Below are 22434 nucleotides of genomic sequence, written 5' to 3' on the forward strand. Positions count from 1 at the left end.
GAGTTTGAATGCTTGGGTTTGAATCACACAGTTCGAATGGTAAAGTTTGGATCATTGAGTTTAGATTGTTAAGTTTGGATGGTTGAATTTTGATGGTTAAGTTTGGAAGGTTGAGCCTGGATGGTTGAGTTTGGATTGTAAAGTTTGGATGGTTGAATTTTGATGGTTAAGTTTGGATGGTTGCGGGTGGATGGTTGAGTTTAAATGATTGGGTTTGGTTCATTGAGTTTGGATGGTTGAGTTTGGATGGTTTCATTTGGAAAATTTGGATCATTGAGTTTGGATTGTGGGGGTTGGATCGTTGGGTTTGGATCGTTTGGATGGTAAAGTTTTGATGGTTGAGTTTTGATCATTGAGTTTGGATTGTTTGGACTATTGAGTTTGGATGGTTGAGTTTGGATCATTTGGATGGTTGAGTTTTGATGGTTAAGTTTCGATGGTTAAGTTTGGATCATAAAGTTTGAAAGGATGACTTTGGATTGTTGAGTTTGGACAGTTGAGTTTGGATGGTTGAGTTTGGATGGTTGAGTTTGGATCGTTTGGAGGGTTGAGTTTTGATGGTTGTGTTTGGACTGTTGAGTTTGGATCATGGAGTTTGCATCACTTGGATGGTTGAGTTTTGATCATTTAATTTGACTGGATGAGTTTGGATGGTTGAGTCACGATGGTTGAATTTGGATGGTTAAGTTTGCATCGTTTGGATCGTTGGGTTTGGATCATTCAATTTGGATGGATGAGTTTGGATGGTTGAGTTTGGATGGTTGAGTTTGTATTGTTTGGATGGTTGAGTTTGGATTGCTGAGTTTGGATCATTGATTTTGCATGGTTGGTATGGTTGAGTTTAGATCATCAAGTCTGGATGGATGATTTTGGATGGGTGAGTTTGTATGATTGAGTTTTAATCATTGAGTGAAGATTGTTTGGATTGTTGAGTTTGGATCATTGAGTTTGAATCATTTGGATGGTTGAGTTTGGATCAATGAGTTTGGATCGTTTGGATAATGTAGTTTGGATGGTTGAGTTTGAATGCTATAGTTTGGATGGTAAAGTTTGGATGGTTGTGTTTGGATTATAAAACTTGGATTGTTGAGTTTGGATTGTAAAGTTTGGATCTTAAGTTTGGATCATTGAGTTTTGATGGTTGAGTTTGGATGGTTGAATTTTGATGGTGAAGTTTGGATAGTTGAGTTTGGATGGTTAGGTTTGGATGGTTTAGTTTGGACTGTAAGTTTGGAATTGAAAGTTTGGATCATTGAGTTTGGATGGCTGAGTCCGGATCGTTTGGATGGTTGATTATAGATGGTTTGGACGTTGAGTTTGGATGGTTGAGTTTTGATGGTTGAGTTTGGATTGTTGATTTGGGATCATTTAGTTTGCTTCATTTGAAAGGTTGAGTTTGGATAGTTGAGTTTATATGGTTAAGTTTGGATGGTTGAGTTTGGATTGTTGAGTTTGGATGGTTAGGTTTGGAATGTTTGGATCATTGAGTTTGAATGGTTGGGTAAGGATGATTGAGTTTGGATGGCTGAGTCTGGATCATTAAGTTTGGATGGTAGAGTTTGGATGGTTAAGTTTTGATGGTTGAGTTTGAATCATTGAGTTTGGTCCATTTGGACTGTTTTGTTTGGATCATTGAGTTTGGATGGTTGAGTTTGGATCGTTTGGATGGTTGGAACATTGAGTTTTGATGGTTGAGTCTGGATCGTAAAGTTTGGATGGTTGTATTTTGATGGTGAAGTGTGGATGGTTAAGTTTGGATGGTTGAGTTTGAATCGTTGAGTTTGGATGGTTGAGTATGGATCGTTGAGTTTGGATCATTGAGTTTGTATCAATAAGTGTGGATCCTAAAGTTTTGATCATTGTGTTTGGAACAGTCAGTTTGGAAGGTTGATGATTGAGTTTGAATGGTTGAGTTTGGATGGTTGAGTTTGTATTGTTGAGTTTGTATTGTTGAGTTTGGATGATTGAGTTTGGAAGGTTGAGTTTGGATGGTTGAGGTTGGATGGTTGAGTTTGAATGGTTGAGTTTGGATCTTTTGGATGGTTGAGTTTGAATGGTTGAGTTTGGATGGTTGAGTTTAAATGGTTGAGTTTGGATGAATGAGTTTTGATGGTTGAGTTTGAATCATTGAGTTTGGTCCATTTGGACTGTTTTGTTTGAATCATTGAGTTTGGATGGTTGAGTTTGGATCGTTTGGATGGTTGGAACATTGAGTTTTGATGGTTGAGTCTGGATCGTAAAGTTTGGATGGTTGTATTTTGATGGTGAAGTGTGGATGGTTAAGTTTGGATGGTTGAGTTTGAATCGTTGAGTTTGGATGGTTGAGTATGGATCGTTGAGTTTGGATCATTGAGTTTGTATCAATAAGTGTGGATCCTAAAGTTTTGATCATTGTGTTTGGAACAGTCAGTTTGGAAGGTTGATGATTGAGTTTGAATGGTTGAGTTTGGATGGTTGAGTTTGTATTGTTGAGTTTGTATTGTTGAGTTTGGATGATTGAGTTTGGAAGGTTGAGGTTGGATGGTTGAGTTTAAATGGTTGAGTTTGGATCTTTTGGATGGTTGAGTTTGAATGGTTGAGTTTGGATGGTTGAGTTTAAATGGTTGAGTTTGGATGAATGAGTTTGGATGGTTGGGTTTGGATGGTCGAGTTTGGATCATGAAGTTTGCATGGTTGAGTTTGGATCATGAAGTTTGGATGGTTGAGTTTGGGTCTTTGTGTTTGGACTCTAAAGTTTTGATCATTATATTTGAATCATTGAGTTTGGATGGATGAGTTTGGATGGTTGACTTGGATAGTTGAGTTTGGATGGTTGAGTTTGGATGGTTGTGTTTTGATCATTGAGTTTGTATTGCAAAGCATTGATCATTGTGTTTGAATCATTTAGTTTGAATGAATGAGTTTGGATGGTTGAGTCGGATGATTGAGTTTGGATCATTGAGTGTGGATCTTTTGATTGTTGCGTTTGGATGGTTGAGTTTAGATAATTGAGTGTGGATGGTTGCGATTCGATCATTGAGTTTGGATCGTAAAGTTTTGATCATTCTGTTTGGAACATTGAGATTTGATGGTTGAGTTTGTATCATTGAGTGTGGATCCTTTGGATGGTTGAATTTGGATTGTTGAGTTTGGAAGGTTGAGTTTGGATTGTGAAGTTTAAATTGTTGAGTTTGGATGGTCGAGTTTTGCTGGTTGAGTTTGAATTGTTGAGTTTGGATGGTTGGGTTTGGATCATTGAGATTTGATCATTCTGTTTGGATAATGAGTTTGGATGGTTGAGTTTGGATGGTTGAGTTTGGATTGTTTAATTTGGATGGTTGAGTTTGGATCATTGAGTTGGGATGGTTTAGTTTAGATGGTTGAGTTTGGATGGTTGAGTTTGTATCATTGAGTGTGGATCTTTTGGATGGTTGATTTTGGCTGGTTGAGTTTGGATGGTTGAGTTTTGATGGTTGAGTTTGGATGGTTGAGTTTGGGTTGTGAAGTTTAGATTGATGAGTTTAGATGGTTGAGTTTGAAATGTTGAGATTGAATTGTTGAGTTTGGTTTGTTGAGTTTGGATGGTTGAGTTTGGATTGTTGAGTATGGATGGTTGAGGTGGATCCTTGAGTTTGAATTGTTGATTTTTGATTCTTAAGTTTGGATGTATGTGTTTGGATTATTGAGTTTGGATGGTTTACTTCAAATGCTTGAGTCTGTATCAATAAGTGTTGATTGTTTGTATGGGTGAGTTTGGATTGTTAAGTTACAATGGTTGAGTTTGAATGGTTGAGTTTAGAATGTTGAGTTCGGGTGATTTAGTTGGGATGGTTGAGTTTAGATGGTTGAGTTTGGATGGTTGAGTTTGTATCATTGAGTGTGGATTGTTTGGATAGTTGAGTTAAGATTGTTGAGTTTGGATGGTTGAGTTTGGATTGTAAAGTATTGATCATTCTGTTTGAATCATTGAGTTCGGATGGTTGAGTTTGGATGGTTGAGTTTGGATGGTTGAGTTCGGATCATTGAGTTTGTATCATTAAGTGTGGATGGTTTGGGTGGGTGAGTTTGGATGGTTTTGTTTCGATGGTTGGGATTAGATGGTTGAGTTTGTATTATTGAGTGTGGATGGTTCTGATTGTTGAGTTTGGATGGTTTTGTTTGGATGGTTGAGTTTGGATGGTTGAGTTTGGGTGGTTGAGTTTGGATGGTTGAGTTTGGGTGGTTGAGTTTGGATGGTTTTGTTTGGATGGTTGAGTTTGGATAGTTGAGTTTGGATGGTTGAGTTTTGATGGTTGAGTTTGTATCATTTAGTTTGGATCGTAAAGTTTTGATCATTGTGTTTGGATTATTGAGTTTGGATGGCTTTGTTTGGATGGTTGAGTTTGGATGGTTGAATTTGGATCATTGAGTTTGTATCCTAAGTGTGGATGGTTTGGATGGTTGAGTTTGGATGGTTTTGTTTGGATGGTTGAGTTTGGATGGTTGGGTTTGGATGGTTGAGTTTGGACAGTTAAGTTTGGATAGTTGAGTTTAGATCATTGAGTTTGGATTGTAAAGTTTTGATCATTGTGTTTGGATCATTGATTTTGGATGGTTGAGTTCGGATGGTTGAGTTTGGATTATTAAGTTTGGATGGTTGAGTTTGGATGGTTGAGTTTGGATGGTTGAGTTTGGATGGTTGAGTTTGCAACCTTGAGTTTGGATTATTGATGTGAATTCGTTGCTCTGCTGCTTGTGGCCCCCTTGTGTGTGTTGCAGTCTCACCCGTGTCCTGCTGCGCCCTCCATGTTTTCAGCTCAATGACGGAGTGAGCGAAGAGACACTCGTCCTCTCTCAGGCACACACTCCTGATGGCCTGGCGGCATAAATCCAGGCGGCACAGGAGGCGCAGTGGACGGACCTTCTTATAGGTCACGTTGTGGGTCTTGACCATGAACACCAAACACCTGATAATAGACATGCATTGTTGTGATGATGTCATCACTTCCTGTCACTAAGGTCCAGCCTTTGGAGGTCTTACTTGTTGGCGTCAAAGCTGTGCTGAACGTCCATGTTGGAGCAGACTGTGTGATTGTCTCCGCTGCGTTTGCTGATGATCCGAGGTTTGTTGTCGAAGCATTCCTGCAAAAACACAAAGATCCATTCAAAGAGGGACCAGGAACTACAGACCAGGAACTACAGACCAGGAAATACAGACCAGGAACTACAGACCAGGAAATACAGACCAGATACTACAGACCAGGAAATATAGACCAGGCACCCGAAACCAGAGAATCAAAACCCAGAGATTCAGGAACCAGAGAATTAGAACACAGAAACCATAAACTAGAGACCAGAAAGGGAGAAACAGGAACTAGAGACTAAATCCAAGAACCATGGTTTAGAATCCAGAAACTTGAAACAGGGAAAAGATATCAGGTACCAGAATTCAGGAACCGGAGACCAGGTCACAGAAACAAGAAATCAGGAACCAGAGACCAGAGCCATCAAAACTTTTACCCTCCGTCTCATACAGACGCAAATAAACAAAGATTCATTCAAAGAGAGACCAGAAAGCAGAAACAGGAGCTCTGAAACTGCTCACCGTGAATGGTACAGAGAAACACAGACAAAAACACACAGACGTAGACACAGACACAAACTAAAACTAAAATAAACACAGACAGAAACAGACTGAAACACAGACATATACACAAACTAAAACTAAAACACAGACAGAAACACACAGACGTAGACACAGACACAAACTAAAACTAAAACTAAAACACAAACAGAAACACACAGACGTAGACACAGACACAAACTAAAACTAAAACTAAAACACAAACAGAAACACACAGACGTAGACACAGACACAAACTAAAACTAAAACTAAAACACAGACAGAAACACAGACAGAAACACAGACACAAACTTAAACACAGACTGAAACACAGACAGAAACAGAGACAGAAACACAAACTTAAACTAAAACAGACAGAAACACAGACACAAACTAAAACTTAAACACGGACAGAAACACAGACACAAACTTAAACTAAAACAGACAGAAACACAGACACAAACTTAAACTAAAACAGACAGAAACACAGACACAAACTTAAACTAAAACACAGACAGAAACACAGACAGAAACACAGACACAAACTTAAACACAGACTGAAACACAGACAGAAACAGAGACAGAAACACAAACTTAAACTAAAACAGACAGAAACACAGACACAAACTAAAACTTAAACACAGACTGAAACACAGACACAAACTAAAACTTAAACACAGACAGAAACACAGACACAAACTTAAACTAAAACAGACAGAAACACAGACACAAACTAAAACTTAAACACAGACAGAAACACAGACACAAACTTAAACTAAAACACAGACAGAAACACAGACACAAACTTAAACTAAAACAGACTGAAACACAGACACAAACTAAAACTTAAACACAGACAGAAACAGACTGAAACACAGACACAAACTTAAACTAAAACAGACAGAAACACAGACACAAACTTAAACTAAAACAGACAGAAACACAGACACAAACTTAAACTAAAACAGACAGAAACACAGACAGAAACACAGACACAAACTTAAACACAGACTGAAACACAGACAGAAACAGAGACAGAAACACAAACTTAAACTAAAACACAGACAGAAACACAGACACAAACTAAAACTTAAACACAGACAGAAACACAGACACAAACTTAAACTAAAACAGACAGAAACACAGACACAAACTTAAACTAAAACAGACAGAAACACAGACACAAACTTAAACTAAAACACAGACAGAAACACAGACAGAAACACAGACACAAACTTAAACACAGACTGAAACACAGACAGAAACAGAGACAGAAACACAAACTTAAACTAAAACAGACAGAAACACAGACACAAACTAAAACTTAAACACAGACAGAAACACAGACACAAACTAAAACTTAAACACAGACAGAAACACAGACACAAACTTAAACTAAAACACAGACAGAAACACAGACACAAACTTAAACTAAAACAGACAGAAACACAGACACAAACTAAAACTTAAACACAGACAGAAACACAGACACAAACTTAAACTAAAACACAGACAGAAACACAGACACAAACTTAAACTAAAACACAGACAGAAACACAGACACAAACTTAAACTAAAACACAGACAGAAACACAGACACAAACTAAAACTTAAACACAGACAGAAACACAGACACAAACTAAAACTTAAACACAGACAGAAACACAGACACAAACTTAAACTAAAACACAGACAGAAACACAGACACAAACTTAAACTAAAACACAGACAGAAACACAGACACAAACTTAAACACAGACTGAAACACAGACAGAAACAGAGACAGAAACACAAACTTAAACTAAAACAGACAGAAACACAGACACAAACTAAAACTTAAACACAGACAGAAACACAGACACAAACTAAAACTTAAACACAGACAGAAACACAGACACAAACTTAAACTAAAACACAGACAGAAACACAGACACAAACTTAAACTAAAACAGACAGAAACACAGACACAAACTAAAACTTAAACACAGACAGAAACACAGACACAAACTTAAACTAAAACACAGACAGAAACACAGACACAAACTTAAACTAAAACACAGACAGAAACACAGACACAAACTTAAACTAAAACACAGACAGAAACACAGACACAAACTAAAACTTAAACACAGACAGAAACACAGACACAAACTAAAACTTAAACACAGACAGAAACACAGACACAAACTTAAACTAAAACACAGACAGAAACACAGACACAAACTTAAACTAAAACAGACAGAAACACAGACACAAACTTAAACTAAAACACAGACAGAAACACAGACACAAACTTAAACTAAAACAGACAGAAACACAGACACAAACTAAAACTTAAACACAGACAGAAACAGACTGAAACACAGACACAAACTTAAACTAAAACAGACAGAAACACAGACACAAACTAAAACTTAAACACAGACAGAAACAGACAGAAACACAGACACAAACTTAAACTAAAACAGACAGAAACACAGACACAAACTAAAACTTAAACACAGACAGAAACACAGACACAAACTTAAACTTAAACAGACAGAAACACAGACACAAACTAAAACTTAAACACAGACAGAAACACAGAATGAAACACAGACAGAAACACAGACACAAACTTAAACAGACTGAAACAGAGACAGAAACAGAGACAGAGACACAAACTGAAACACAGACAGAAACACAGACACAGACACAAACTTAAACACAGACTGAAACACAGACAGAAACAGACACAAACTTAAACAGACTGAAACAGAGACAGAAACAGAGACAGAAACACAAACTGAAACACAGACAGAAACACAGACACAGACACAAACTTAAACACAGACTGAAACACAGACAGAGACACAGACACAGACACAAAATGAAACACAGACACAAAATGAAACACAGACACAGACACAGAATGAAACACAGACACAGACACAAAATGAAACACAGACACAGACACAAAATGAAACACAGACACAGACACAAAATGAAACACAGACACATACACAGAATGAAACACAGACACAGACACAAAATGAAACACAGACACAGACACAAAATGAAACACAGACACAAAATGAAACACAGACACAGACAAAAACTGAAACACAGACACATACACAAAATGAAACACAGACACAGACACAGAATGAAACACAGACACAGACACAAAATGAAACACAGACACAGACACAAAATGAAACACAGACACAGACACAGAATGAAACACAGACACAGACACAAAATGAAACACAGACACAGACACAAAATGATACACAGACACAGACAAAAACTGAAACACAGACACATACACAAAATGAAACACAGACACAGACACAAAATGATACACAGACACAAACTGAAACACAGACACAAACTGAAACACAGACACAAACTGAAACACAGACACATACACAAACTGAAAACAGACACATAGACCCAGGCTTGCTGTGTCAGTTGTTTGAACCTCAATGCTTTTGCAGCAGCATCCTTTGTGGTGAAGTGAGACCTATAGCCTTGATTTTCAACCATCAGAAATGTTGATTTGGATGGATCCAGAAACTATAACTAAGCGCTGTGATCTTACTTCAATTCTTAAGTCTTCAAAAGGGAACTGAGTTCACCTTATATTTATCTGCTGACGTTACATTAACGAGCAGACTCTGTAAGCTCTCCAAAGACAATGAACTTGTTTTTTACCACAGTCTGCAGCCAAGCTTTTCATCCTTTCTCCACATCTCCAGGTTTCTGTCTACACAGAACAACTATTGGACAAAAGCTCGGCCTCGTTATACACGTCTAATAATCCACATCCAGGAGCAGTAAAAACAGAAAAACCAGCGCTGTTTACTACACTTTAATCTAAATCTTATCACTGATATGAGTGTGTGCTCTGAAACAGCGCGTCAGTACCACCCTGCAGCACACAGAGACCCAGAGTGCAGAATACATAAATCTGCGTTCACATGTTCATGTCCCAGCAGGATTAAAAGTGACAGAAATGTAGTGTTGGAGTTTGAATCATGGAGATTTATTGCTATTACTCAAGGAAACTACAGGCGCAGCAGCCCGGCACACGGAGCCAGGACTCAAACCCGGCAGTGAAGAGGGATGATGGACAAACATCTACAAAATGTTTTAATGACACGCGATGTAAGGAGGGTGGAAACTGTTAATGGGACCACGACTCAACGGTGTAACAGGTGGCGCAACGAGAGCGTGCTGAGAGCAAAGGGGAGCTGAACGGCCTGCACCAAGAGCGCGTGGAAGGGAATAATACGAGACATGACAGGATACCGCTGCTCTAAAAATCCACACCACCATGAAGTTCGTTAGACAGCGAATCATAGACAGACCACCCAGCACTAAGACACAGACGGAGGACAGAGGACAGCCCTCCATCCCATCAGCGTCCTCTGGATCTGATTCTGAAGACATGAGCTGTGAGTGTGAACGGACCTGGCAGAGGAACATGAAGACTCCTTTGTCCTCCTGGAGCAGCTGAGTGACCCGGCTCACTGGGTCCAGGCTGTCTGCCGTGGACTCAAACAGGAGCTTCCTCACCAGCGCCCCCTCCCGCTCCAACATCCACACGTCGATCTCCAGCTGGTTAAAGGCAAAGTTACACTTCTCCCCGTACTTACACACACCCTCGTCCCCAGACTTCAGCAGCTCTGTGGAAACACACACACACACACACACAGCTCAGACACACTCAGCAGGCTGACTCGTCTTCAGACACTGACTGATATCCGTTTCTCACCTCGACAGAGCACAAACGGCCCGCTGAAGGCCGGGCCGGTGGGAAGTGGGCGCACTCTGGTCCACATCTGAGGAGGCTCTGCTTTCCGTCGACACAGCAGGATGTCTCCGTCACAGCTGTGGACCAGCTCCGGTTTATGAACAAAGGAATAAATCCCTTTACCTGAGAGAGGACAGGAGGGAAGAGCTTTTTGACCCTGAAGACCTGGGGTTCAACCTGTCTACACAGAGAGTTAACAATGCTCATAGAAGGCCAGGTGTGGACCTGTGGCGTACCTGTGCGGGGGAAACAGGAGGAGCAGGCCAGCAGGAAGTCGTGTGTGGAGGACAGCGGGTTACAGACTTCATCCCCGGCCTGGTTTTTCTTCCTCGCCTGCATCACAACAACCAGAGAAATGTTCAGTCGGTGAAGATCAAACATGAAACAGTAGGGGACACGAGCTGGATGGTCCTACTTTGGGGGTCCTGTTTGGGGACTGGGTCAGAGGGGCTGCAGCAGATCCAGATCCAGAGGTTTCTGAGGAGCCAGAGGAGAAAATAAATCACAGAAAGTCAAACACAGGGTGGGACGTCTTCATCAGTCAGCAGTAGATCCATTTACCAGCTGAGCAGAAATCAGACAGCCAGTCCAGACCGGCTCCCCCCACAGAGACCACCCCGTCTACAGAGGGGAACAGGTCCAGAGAGTCCAGTGGCTCCATGGCTCTCAGATCACCTTTAGGAACATCAAGGTTCAGAGGATTAGAGAGGATCTGCAGGGAGTCCAGCTTATCCAGTTCATCCAGGTTCTGATCTCCGTTGGACTCCAGCCCCGCTGCAGAACTTTGACCCCGGTCTAAGATGTCGTCCAGAGACTCCAGAGCATCCAGAGCGTCCAGCCCTGCAGGAAGCGGGACTACGTTTGGGAGTGCTGGGCCAGCTGCCCCTCCAGAGGCCGACAGGTCATCTAGAGAGTCCAGAGCCGAGGTGCTGATGCTGCAGCTGGAGAAGGGGTCCAGAGAGCCCAGCTGGGCCACAGGGGGGTTAAAGAAGGCCGGGGGCAGCTGAGGGGAGGGGGCAGGGAGGACAGCGGGGCCGGGGCGTGAGCAGCTGGGAGTCCTGGGAGTCCTGGGAGGGGGCGGGGACTCTGCCAGGGAGGGACTCTGAAAACATCAAGGACAGATGGACTCAATCTCAGATAGAGTTAGGCTCTCTGCATGCACCCTCACACCCTCACACACACACACACAGTGTGTGTGTGTGTGTGTGTGTGTGTGTGTGTGTGTGGCCAGTGTGTGTGTGTGGCCAGTGTGACGTGGTCACACTGGCCAATCGTGCCGTGCCACAGCACGTTTCAGCCCTAAAGAGCGTTTCAAATGGCCAGTGTGACCCCAACCATGCTAAGCACAAGCCCGATTCACCTCTCTGCTTTGGCACGCTTCAGAGAGGTGGGCTTCGGCACGGTTTACTTCATGCATGAGCACAAGCACGCACCCTAACTCTCCAGCTGGGGAACAGCGCTGCGGGGGGGGGGGGGGAATTGTGCTTAAGCACGGCACGGTTTGGATGGCCACCATGCCCTCACACACACACACACATCCTTACACACCCTCACACGCACCCTCACACACACACCCTCACACAGACACACACACACACACACACACACAGACACACACACACACACACACACACACACACACACACACACACACTCCAACACACACATACACACTCACACACACACTCACTCACTCACACACACACATACACATTCACACACACACTCACACACACACACACACACACACACACACACACACACACACACACACACACACACACACCTCAGTGGACTCATGAGGGACTCCATCCAGCAGACTGTCCAGGTCGTCTCCGATCAGCTCAGACTCCTCCAGAGGGTCCACCACACCAGGACCCACGCAGGCTGCAGACTCAGGGAGACTGGAAATCACAGGGAAGGAGGTCTGAGGCATGCTGGGAAACCTGACTGAAGAGAGGAGAGGAGGTCATTCAGATCCAGATCTCCTCTCAGAGGACGAAAACATGAGTCAGGATGAAGAATGGACACCTGGAGCGAGGCTGAGCAGAGGATTCGAACCGTTCCTGACATGAGCTGCAGACACCTGGAGGTCAGAGGAGGAACTACAGGTAAAACACACACACACACACACACACATAGAAATCCCAGCCTGAAAGGGTGAACCCTGGTGTGTCTGAGAGGATCCTGAAAGTTTGACAGATTAATCTGGACTTTCCTTGGAGGCCTCAGCCGACGGGTTCCCGTTAGGAACAGATCTGGAGATCAGCGGCTCGTCCTACGAAGACAGAGATGGGAGAGGGACTCAACACTCTGGACACACTGCATGAAGAGGGCTGCACACACAGGGACACACACACAGATGGGGAGATGCTGTGCTCAAAGGCTCATTGACAGAGTCTAAACCAGGACTCTGGGACCAGCAGCAGTCCACAGGATGGCTGCTGGTCCTGCAAGCTGCCCCTGATGGAGACGAACTGTATACGTCCCAAGTCCATCATAGTCTGGCCCACAGAGGATCAGAGTTCAACCCAGAGCTGCCTCCTTCTCCTTCTCCTCCTCACCTTTGAGCTCACGTAGGGTTTCCTGACCTTCAGTCCCAGTTTGGCAGCCAGCTCCCGAGCCAGCTCACTCACCTTCAGGTCCTGTCAGACAGAAACAAACGATCAGGGGGATCAATCGATCCAGACTCTGAGTGCTCTGGAGAGAGGCTGACTGAAGGTTCACACGGTTCAGCATCAGGTCCAGGGCCCGTCTGCACGTTCAGTCATGAAACAAAGGGGACCATTAGTCCTAATGTTGAGTTATGGATGGGCCCGTTTGGCTGCAGCGTTAGCTGCATGCACCACTGAAAATAACCATCCAGGTCATGAATCACACCACGACAGAGACGCAGCTGCAGCTTGCGTCATTATTCAGGGGAACCTCCAGGAAAACCCCACCAAACAAACTCAAACTGAGCATGTCTACCACTCACTGACAGTGACAAACCTGGAGAGCAGGAACGGTGTGACTGAGAGAAGATCAAGAAAAGGTTTCTTAGCTGGACAAATGGAGATTTAGTTACAAGAACACACAAACAGCTGTTATCAGACAGTCAATCAGGTAAACAAGGAGAAAGAGAAAGTTTGGTGATGTTGAACAGAGTAAATGTGTGTGGTGTTTCTGAGCGTGCAGTAGAAAAGCTCAATAATAAAATCAGTAATATGAAAGCTGCTTTGAGGAACAAGCTCTGCAGCAATGCTCCAGCTCCTCCATGAATAACTCTTAAAGCAGTTTATGAACTCCAACTTTTCCCCACACACAGCTTGAAGGACCCAGACGTATAAAAGCAAGGAGCAAATCAAACTCAGAAACTGACGGCAGGGAGACTCACCGCTTTGAGACTGTGATTGTCTGCCTTATCTCGTCTGTTAATTGAAAAATGTTGTTTCCTAAATCTGAATTTGCTGTATTGCTACACATCACCACCTTTCCAAAGGATTGTCCTCTGTCTTTGTCTATTTTGTCTCAAACTGTAACGACCTTTGTCTGCCTTTAACCAGCTGAACAGGTGCTGTTAACCTGCTGTTAGCGTTAACCTGGCTCATGCATACCGCTAATCAACTTTTTTTCACCGTTACTACAAACGGTCCGGTTTCCCCGCTGATGGTTTGTCATGCATCCGGGCCCCAACCGGCTCCCACCAACAGGTGACACTTTAAGACCTGAACAGCCAGACCCCCCCCCCCTCCTCACCGGGCGGCTGACCAGCAGAGGGTGGGTGGTGCAGTTGTAGGCCTCTCTGAGTTTCCCCAGCTCCTTCAGACACAGAGCCTTCCTGTACACAGCTCTGTGGCTCTCCTCACACACCTGGAGGGCGCTGTCACAGTCAGCCACGCCGCGCTCATAATCCCCCTGTGGGTACCCACACACACAGATAGACACATACACACACGCACACACACAAACACACACACACACACACACACACACACACACACACACACACACACACACACACACACACACACACACACACACACACACACACACACAATTCATGTGTCAAAAACACACCAGTCCAGAAAATCAGGACTCATGAAGAGTCCAGATGAGAAGCCTGTCTCACCATGCTGTGGAAAGCTGTGGCTCTGTTCACAAACAGGGACTCCAGTAAGCCCTGGGGGATGTGGATCTCCTCTGCTTCAGCGTAATCCGACACATTCAGACCCTCGGTGAACATCTTCACGGCCTGCTCCCAGTCTTTGTCCCTGAACAAGGCGTTCCCCTCCTCCAGCAGGTTCCACACCAGCTGGGTCAGGAAGTCCTGAGGGGGGACCAACAGAGCCATGAAACACATTATGCTGAAACCTGGGAGCTTCATCACCTCTGGAGCATCATCACATCAAGATCCTCTAAATGGTTCATGACATGCTGGAGGAGCGGGCCTCAATCATCAAGGTCTGCCCATAGCTCCACCCCTGACTGGCCTTTAGAGGGCTCTGGAGGGCCGATCCCTCTGTTTCATCTGAGAGAAGTGGATCATTACAAACACTCCTCCATAAGGCTGAGTAAATAATCCCAAACGATCCAAATAATCCAAAAATAATTATACCTTCCTGTGCACATAATTGCAGACATCACCAGCCCTCCTCTGTATTGGAAGTAGCATACTGTATTATCGTTCATACTCTTATCACATTTGTTTAGTACTATTCATTTCTTGTAATAAGAAAAATATATACTTAAACTGTATATTTATTTATGAGTATTGCTTTCAAACAAAAACCCAAAAGATAAATTCAACTTAAACTTGGATGATGCTCTTCCTGTGCAAATCACAACAATACCCACAACCAGGGCAAATCTGTTCAATTTCACAATTGACAGTTGGTAAAAGTAATCTCTGTTCACAGGGAACATATGAATAACTGTACAGCAGTTACACCCAAAGTGAATCTGATGGTTTACTGTGGTAAATGTGCCTAGTCAGCTGCGTGAATCTTACAGACTGCTGCTTAAACTAAAGTTTCACTTAAACAGGAGCCAAATGTGGGACTACCTAATCTGCACAACAAAGTCACAGAAAGTTCAAAAAATATCTGCAGCTTCAGACCTTTATTTTATCAGTTTATTATATCGGCACAAATTGGTGTGTTGGCTGATATCCGATATTTCATTTCAAGCCAATATCAGCCAGTAAGGTGGAATAATGTCACAGCCCGGTGCTCTGAGACGTGTCTGTAACGTGTAACGTTAGTGAATCCTGGTTCTGTCCTACCAGAGCTCATCTACCAACTCCAACCTCACCAAGCAGAGCTAACGTAACCTGGCTCTTCATTTTATTGATAGACTCTCAAGTTTGAACAGACCACTGCAGAATAACTGCTGACTGTGGGTTGGAGTCAACATTAGCACAAACACATTAACCTGGGGTTTAGCCTTCAGCCTGTGTGTTAGCCTTTAGCTGGTGCTCTATCTCTCTCCTGTTTCTCTTTCTTCTGCTCTTCTGTCCTTTTTTTGTCTGACAGTTAGGCTCTAGTGTCCACCATCACTACAAAATGAATCACAGAAATCGTTTTCAGCAGAGAAAAACACAGATCTCTCTTCACTCTACTAAACTTCATCAGCCGGCGTGGTGTTGTCATGGAGACTTAGACGTGCTGTAAATCAATCCAGTCCTGCTCGACCCGATCAGGAAGCTAAGCAGTAGCATTTATGAATAATCTATATTGGGACTGATAATCTCATGTTGAAGTGTGGAGTATGATCAGGCAGATATGAGCTCAGAAGTGATGACATAGACCTGTCCTCCCATCCATCATTATAGGGAACGTATGATCTATCTCCAATAACTGATTTTGATTTTTGCCATAATAGCCCAGCCCTGCTTCTCTGTGCACCCTGACCCTGAGCTGATCCCTGAGCTGATCCCTTTGTTTCCTGATATGATGAAACATCCTGCAGCTGCTGTCTCCAGTCACAGCAGTGACTGAGTCAAGAGGAGCTTCAGAGTGCAGGGTCTGAGCTAAAATGAAAGTGAAACAGCCCTTTAATGAATGCACCCCCAGGTTCATTCATGAAGACACTGAATGAACACATGGAGGACGTTCACAAGACTGAAGAACACACTGAGACCTCTGTTACTGCAGCTACGCCTGACATGAACCATGACACACGTCACCATGAGTGTGAAGACACTCATGTGTGTGTGTGTGTGTGTGTGTGTGTGTGAGTGTGAGTGTGAGTGTGTGTGTGTGTGTGTGTGTGTGTGTGTGTGTGTGTGTGTGTGTGTGTGATAACAGAGAGTACCTGGTATCCCTCAGGGTCTGGATAAGCCAGGGAGGACCTGGAACATCAGGAACATGAACAGAGTTAGAGTCAGAGCAGCTCAGGGTGGAGGACCTGGGTCAGTCCGGGTCAGGACAGCAGGCGGGATCAAAAGAAGACCTCTTACTGAATAAAAGTCAGATCCTTGTTGATTTCTTCCCTCCGTCTCTGCCTGGTTGGGTCCATGCTGTCTCACTGGGGTGAGGAGAAGAGGAGGAGAAGGAGGAGAAGGAGGAAAAGGAGGAGGAGGTCCTGATGTCGGTCTGAAAGTGTATGATGAGTCTGATGCGGCTTGGCCCACTTCCTCCGACAGTTTAAAGAAAGAGACATCAAACAGAAACAGCTCACTCCTCTAATCAACAACTCTATTTGAAGTGTACAAACTGAAGCCCAGCATGCGGACCAGGAGCCCTCAGTCTGCAGGCTTCAGGATATCATGGCGCTGGGCTCGCTCCCAGCCTACCTGCTGAAGTCAGGAAGTTCATCGATCCGGATCAAAGTTCAGATCAAAGTGGTCTCATGTCGGTTTCGAATGGAAAAAGACGAAAAACTGACAAACTAACGTCAGGTGGGGCTGACCGCGACCAGGAAACAGACAGGCTTTGAGCCTGGATCGCTGTCAGTTTAAGTTTCGATTCTTTAAGGGCAGGCGGCTGCGCACTGGCCCTTTAAGAAGCATGACGTAATGACGCCCCGAGTACAGTCTGTCAGGCAACAAGTCCGAGATACAAACAAATAACTGCGCTCAAGCGAGCCCTCTTTTGCAAAACACCAGCCAAGCCAGCCGCCGCTTGAAAGGTGATGCGCGTCCAAACGGGGTATTACGGTACGGGTGCTTGGAGCAACCAAACGGGATGAAAGCGCCCCGTATTTCAAAAAATTGTGATTGAATATGAGTTAAACGTAAAACAGAACATATCGATGAGAGTTTTGATTATTTTGTCCTTTTGATTATTTGATTGAAATTCATTCTATAACAGATGACAAAGATCTTCCACTGGATAAGGGACCTGGCTGTCATTTTTAAAACTGTCAGCATATTGTACTGTGTGTGTGTGTGTGTGCGTGTGTGCGTGTGTGCGTGTGTGCGTGTGTGTGTGTGTGTGTGTGTGTGTGTGTGTTTTCAAAGATGCTATGAGGGGGATCTGTTTTAATTGAACTCCCTCGCACCTTGTGGCCCGGAGTCTCATGCACACAGTCTTAACTTACTTTTAGTGAGGCGTCTGTTTGTTGTGGAATTAAATGGAGATAGACTGACACAACACCCTGAGGTAAGGTATTTATCAGTGCAGTATATGGTGACATCAGGGAAACGTTTCAGCAGTCGGCTATATGTAGCGCTATCGGCAGCCTGGTGCTACGATGTATCTGTAGGTTAACATGACAACAAGCTAACACTGTCAGTTTGTTTGTAGTTTAGTTGCTGTTTACATTTAGCTCAGCTGGCAGTCCGGTGCTCTGAGACGTGTCTGTAACATGTAATGTTAGTGAATCCTGGTTATGTCCTGCCAGTCATCTACCAAGCAGAGCTAACGTAACCTGGTTCTTCATGTTATTGATAGACTCTCAGGTTTGAACAGACCACTGCAGAATAACTGCTGCGAAAGGACTTCAGCACCGTCAGTTCATCACATTTCTTGAAGAAACTGACGCTGATCACTAGGACTTATCTTACCACTCCAATGTCTGCTGGTTAAGTTTGGGGAAAGTATGTTAATGAGTGTGGGAGCTCAAACAGGAGATTATCACATGTTTGGAGCTGCTTGAGCAAGCTGACGATTTTCCTGAGCTGATTGACAAACTGTGGCTGTGTGATTTAGCTTTTGCTGTTGTGATGAGCACCATGCACATCAGGTCTGGGCCCTGTTCTACGAAGCAGGATTACTGCCTAGCGAGGTAGCTTTGAGGATAGGTTTCGGATTCCCTGTTCTACGACACGGGATCACTCCTCAGCGAGGTGAGTCTCCATGGCAACGTACGCTGAACGGCTAACCTGCTCCGGGGCAGGTTAGGTTCCAGATTGAACTCGCGGACTATAAAAACCCCGCCCACTGACCAATGAGCCCTCACGAAAAAATGGCTCGTCTGTTCTTAGAGGATCCCGTGGACATCAGAGCCCGACCCACTCTCTTTTTCTGATGACCACCTTTATGAAAGTTACCGGTTTTCCAGGGAGGGGTTGGTAGTACATGACACTTTCTACATGTAGTTAAAGGGAATGAAGAACTCTCATTGCTGTAATAAGATCTTCAATGCCAACACTTCTGTTCCATGACAATATTTTATTGCCCGTATCAAAATTGTGACAGGAATTCATGTAGGGCTCATGTGGGCTACATATCACACAAAAAATGTAAACACGATAGGAATGAACAAATGAATAAATTCATCTAAGAAATAAATTAGGTATGGTGCATGTTACAGTAAAAGTGCATGGTGAACAGTGCTATTTCAGGATGATAATGGCACAAAAGATTTTTTTTGCACTACACTTACGCATTTAGACTGTCAGCAATTTTCTGCCAGCACTCCTTCCGTGCTTTAGCAGCGGCGAGAGTGTTGCTTTTAATGTTAATTACATGTTTCACCTCGTCATACTTCCTCACGATCACCTCCTGCTCCTCCTGTGTAAAGTATGCGGTCCTTCTCTCTCTGGCCTGCTCTGACGCTCCAGACTGCTCCATGTTCGCGATTGGTCAGATGCAGTGGGCTCCGCCTTATATGTGTGCACGCGCTCATTGCCTAGCTGGATCCACTTATGAGGTTGATAACCAGCGTCGTAAAACCGTGTAGCGAGACCGCCGGCTACCACGCTCAGATCAGCGAGGTAGCTCCAAGGCTATCTCGCTAGACTGAACTTGCTTCGTAGAACAGGGCCCTGGTCTTCCCCAAGCTTTACACCCGAGGAAGGAGAGGTAATCAACTTAACTCAACTCAACAACTCAACTCAACTCAACTCAACTCAACTCAACTCAACTCAACTCAACTCAACTCAACTCAACACAACCCAGCTTTATTCATAAAGCACTTTAAAACAACCTCAGCTGACACAGAGTGATTTACATACAAGTAGTGCAGGAATAAATAAGTAAATAAAATAAATCAGTAAACAAAGGTGCACACAATAAATTCTGACATTGTTCTAAAGAAAAATGAAAACAATGAAACAATTAATAAAAACTAAAACAAACCATAAAACACTAAAACATGAGCAGAGTCTCAAGCTGGGCTAAAAACCAAAGAATAAAAATGGTTTTTAAGACTTGTTTTAAAGCAGACAGTGAGGGGGCTCGACTCATGTGGAGGGGGAGCTCGTTCCACAATTTGGGTGCAGCGACTGGAAAAGCTCTGTCCCCTCTGAGCTCACGCTTTGACCTCGGTACCTCAAGGAGCAGCAGATCAGCTGACCTGAGGCATCAAGAAGGAGCGTGGGGATGGAGGAGCTTATAGAGGTACAGACTATTTAAAGATTAAAAAACAAATAAAATAATCTTAAAATGGACTCTGAAATGCACAGGCAGCCAGTGGAGGGAGGCCAGGATGGGAGTAATGTGCTCCCTCTTACATGCTCCATTTAGAAGCCGAGCGGCTGCGTTTTGCACCAACTGGATCTGGCAAGTTGTCCAAACAACAGGCCTCTGCTTAAAGGGGTTTTATCCCGACATTTGCTCAGTCTCTTCCTTTGATGTCTGTGAAACCATAAAACATTACCCAAAGGAGGAGACGCTGTTGTAAATTTGGAGACTTTTGGTTGACCCCTGGCAGACATGTGAAACTCTTCTGACATCCTTCTTTCCAGGAGAGGCTGTTGTTTCTGACAGTTTCCATCTACTATCCCATGACCCTCGACCTTTCTCTCTAGGAACGTGAAGAGAGGAAGAGTGCAGGCGGGGAGGGGTCTGTTCCTCCTCCTCCTCCTCCTCCTCGTTGTCTGAATCTGATCCTGAACTCAGTTAAGAGAAGTGTTCACAGTTAGGGACACCACAGGAATGATGTTTTTATGTTGGGATTTACGTGTATACATTCACGGTTTTGAACACGGCCAATCTAATAAGAATCATTAGTGATATATATGTGTGTGTGTGTGAACTGCTGTTTATGAACTGTGTTCGGTTATAGCATTAGGATTTATATTACACTGAGTTTCTTAAGGAAAAACCTGTCATGTTTAATCTTGATGTGAAGCTTGGATCTAAGAAACGTGATTTTGACTATTACAGGTGAGAAGTTCTTGACAGTACAAAGTTAGGATCAGTGAGTGGTCTCTGGGATAGCTTGATCCACGTGCAAGGAAAGATGAGCTGGTTAACCGGATGACTTTAAAACCTAAAGAGGGCGCTGGTCTTGCTCTGCCCACTTGGTCCTCCTGTCTCTCTGGGCTCCTCTTGGCATTCATCTGAGGCCTTTCTACACTTCTACTCTTTGTTGTCTCAGTGCATCTCAACACCCTATGTTATGTATGTATGAATGTATTTATGTATGTTTGTAAGTCTGTATGTAAGTATGTATGTATGTATGTATGTATGTATGTATGTATGTATGACTGTATGTCTGTCTTTATGAATTCATGTACACTCAACAAAAATATAAACACAACACTTTTGTTTTTGCTCCTATTTTTCATGAGATTGACTCAAAGATCTAAAATTCATTCTAGATAAACAATATTACCATTTCTCTCAAATGTTGTTCACAAATCTGTCTAAATGTTTGATAGTGAGCACTTCTGCTTTGCTGAGATAATCCATCCCACCTCACAGGTGTGCCACATCAAGATGCTCATCAGACACCATCACTGTTTCTCAGTATGTGTACTTCAGCGTACTTCTGGACTCGCGGACTCGCGATACATCATCAATCACAGCCGCTGTCCTGTTTCAATTCTAAGTCTGCATCGAGACAAGTTCGGTTCACGTACACGGATGTGAACTTGCCCCGCCCCTATTACCAAGTCTGCCTCCGGACGTAACTTGAGCGGACTTTTCACAGCTCCAATCCCACAATGCAATTTATTTGGCCACGAAGGAGCAGAAAACAGGAAATGGCGGACATTTCTGGTGTCCCTGGTTTCGTACAACCTTTACTTCCTGTATTGCATTAGCCCAGCACATGAATTGCTATCTCAAATCAAGAATAGTAGACGTTTGTCCTTCCTTCTGTTTGTCTTGTCTCGTCCTGCCTGTCATTATTTCCCCTTCTTTCACACTGTGGTGTGGCACGGCCCTCCCCTTCAGCTCACATCAGGGGTCAGATAAAGTTTAGAATGATGGAGTAGCCTTCAGGGAGGGCTGGTGATGGTCACTATAGCAGTTAATCATATTCACATCTCTCTGACTGCTAGAAAAAAAAATGCATCGGTCTTTTCAACGCTGTCATAGGACACAGTGCTCAGCAGAAAAGATAATGCAGACAAGGGGAAAAGAAGAAAAAAAAAAGAAAAAAAACTGTTGCAGTGTTACATGTCTGTGGTTTTAGCATAGATGTGAAATAATTAGTCCTTCATAACTACAGTATCACTCTCTGTTATCCAGGTACAACTGAGGAGACGGATAAATATATATATATATATATATATATATATATATATATATATATATATATATATTTGAGGGTTGATTTATATTCTCCTGTTTTGCCAGGGACTTTGTGACTACTTCTGGTCTGCCGACATCGGCCAAGCAGGCCAAGAAGAAGTGGCCCAATTTAAAGGATAAATACAAGGTAACGACCTGCCTCTGTTTGT

General features: G+C 43.5%; 1 protein-coding gene across 3 annotated transcripts in view; it reads right to left on the reverse strand.

The window, feature by feature from the left end:
• LOC141809247 (zinc finger CCCH domain-containing protein 7B-like) overlaps positions 1 to 17420 on the reverse strand; it is a 28050-nt gene extending 10630 nt beyond the window's left edge. Inside the window, exons 1-16 of one of the 3 annotated variants that reach the window (XM_074696166.1) lie at positions 17155 to 17420; positions 16819 to 16995; positions 16674 to 16710; positions 14491 to 14688; positions 14118 to 14276; positions 12944 to 13024; positions 12597 to 12657; positions 12411 to 12464; positions 12166 to 12329; positions 10941 to 11481; positions 10795 to 10856; positions 10616 to 10712; positions 10341 to 10502; positions 10037 to 10251; positions 5000 to 5100; positions 4744 to 4925 (exon numbers count right to left, since the gene is read on the reverse strand). In XM_074696166.1, the coding sequence (XP_074552267.1) occupies positions 4744 to 4925; positions 5000 to 5100; positions 10037 to 10251; positions 10341 to 10502; positions 10616 to 10712; positions 10795 to 10856; positions 10941 to 11481; positions 12166 to 12329; positions 12411 to 12464; positions 12597 to 12657; positions 12944 to 13024; positions 14118 to 14276; positions 14491 to 14688; positions 16674 to 16710; positions 16819 to 16877 (2173 nt within the window). In that variant the 5' untranslated portion in view covers positions 16878 to 16995; positions 17155 to 17420. Of the gene's footprint in view, positions 1 to 4743; positions 4926 to 4999; positions 5101 to 10036; positions 10252 to 10340; positions 10503 to 10615; positions 10713 to 10794; positions 10857 to 10940; positions 11482 to 12165; positions 12330 to 12410; positions 12466 to 12596; positions 12658 to 12943; positions 13025 to 14117; positions 14277 to 14490; positions 14689 to 16673; positions 16711 to 16818; positions 16996 to 17154 lie in introns of all 3 variants that reach the window. The other 2 variants (XM_074696165.1, XM_074696167.1) reach the window with 2 other exon arrangements.
• Between the last annotated feature and the right edge of the window lie 5014 nt (positions 17421 to 22434).

This window comes from Halichoeres trimaculatus, unplaced genomic scaffold (genome assembly GCF_033239565.1).
Source record: "Halichoeres trimaculatus isolate MK-OKI-2021-1 unplaced genomic scaffold, fHalTri1.1 fHalTri1_scaffold_20, whole genome shotgun sequence".
Taxonomy (NCBI): Eukaryota; Metazoa; Chordata; class Actinopteri; order Labriformes; family Labridae; genus Halichoeres; species Halichoeres trimaculatus.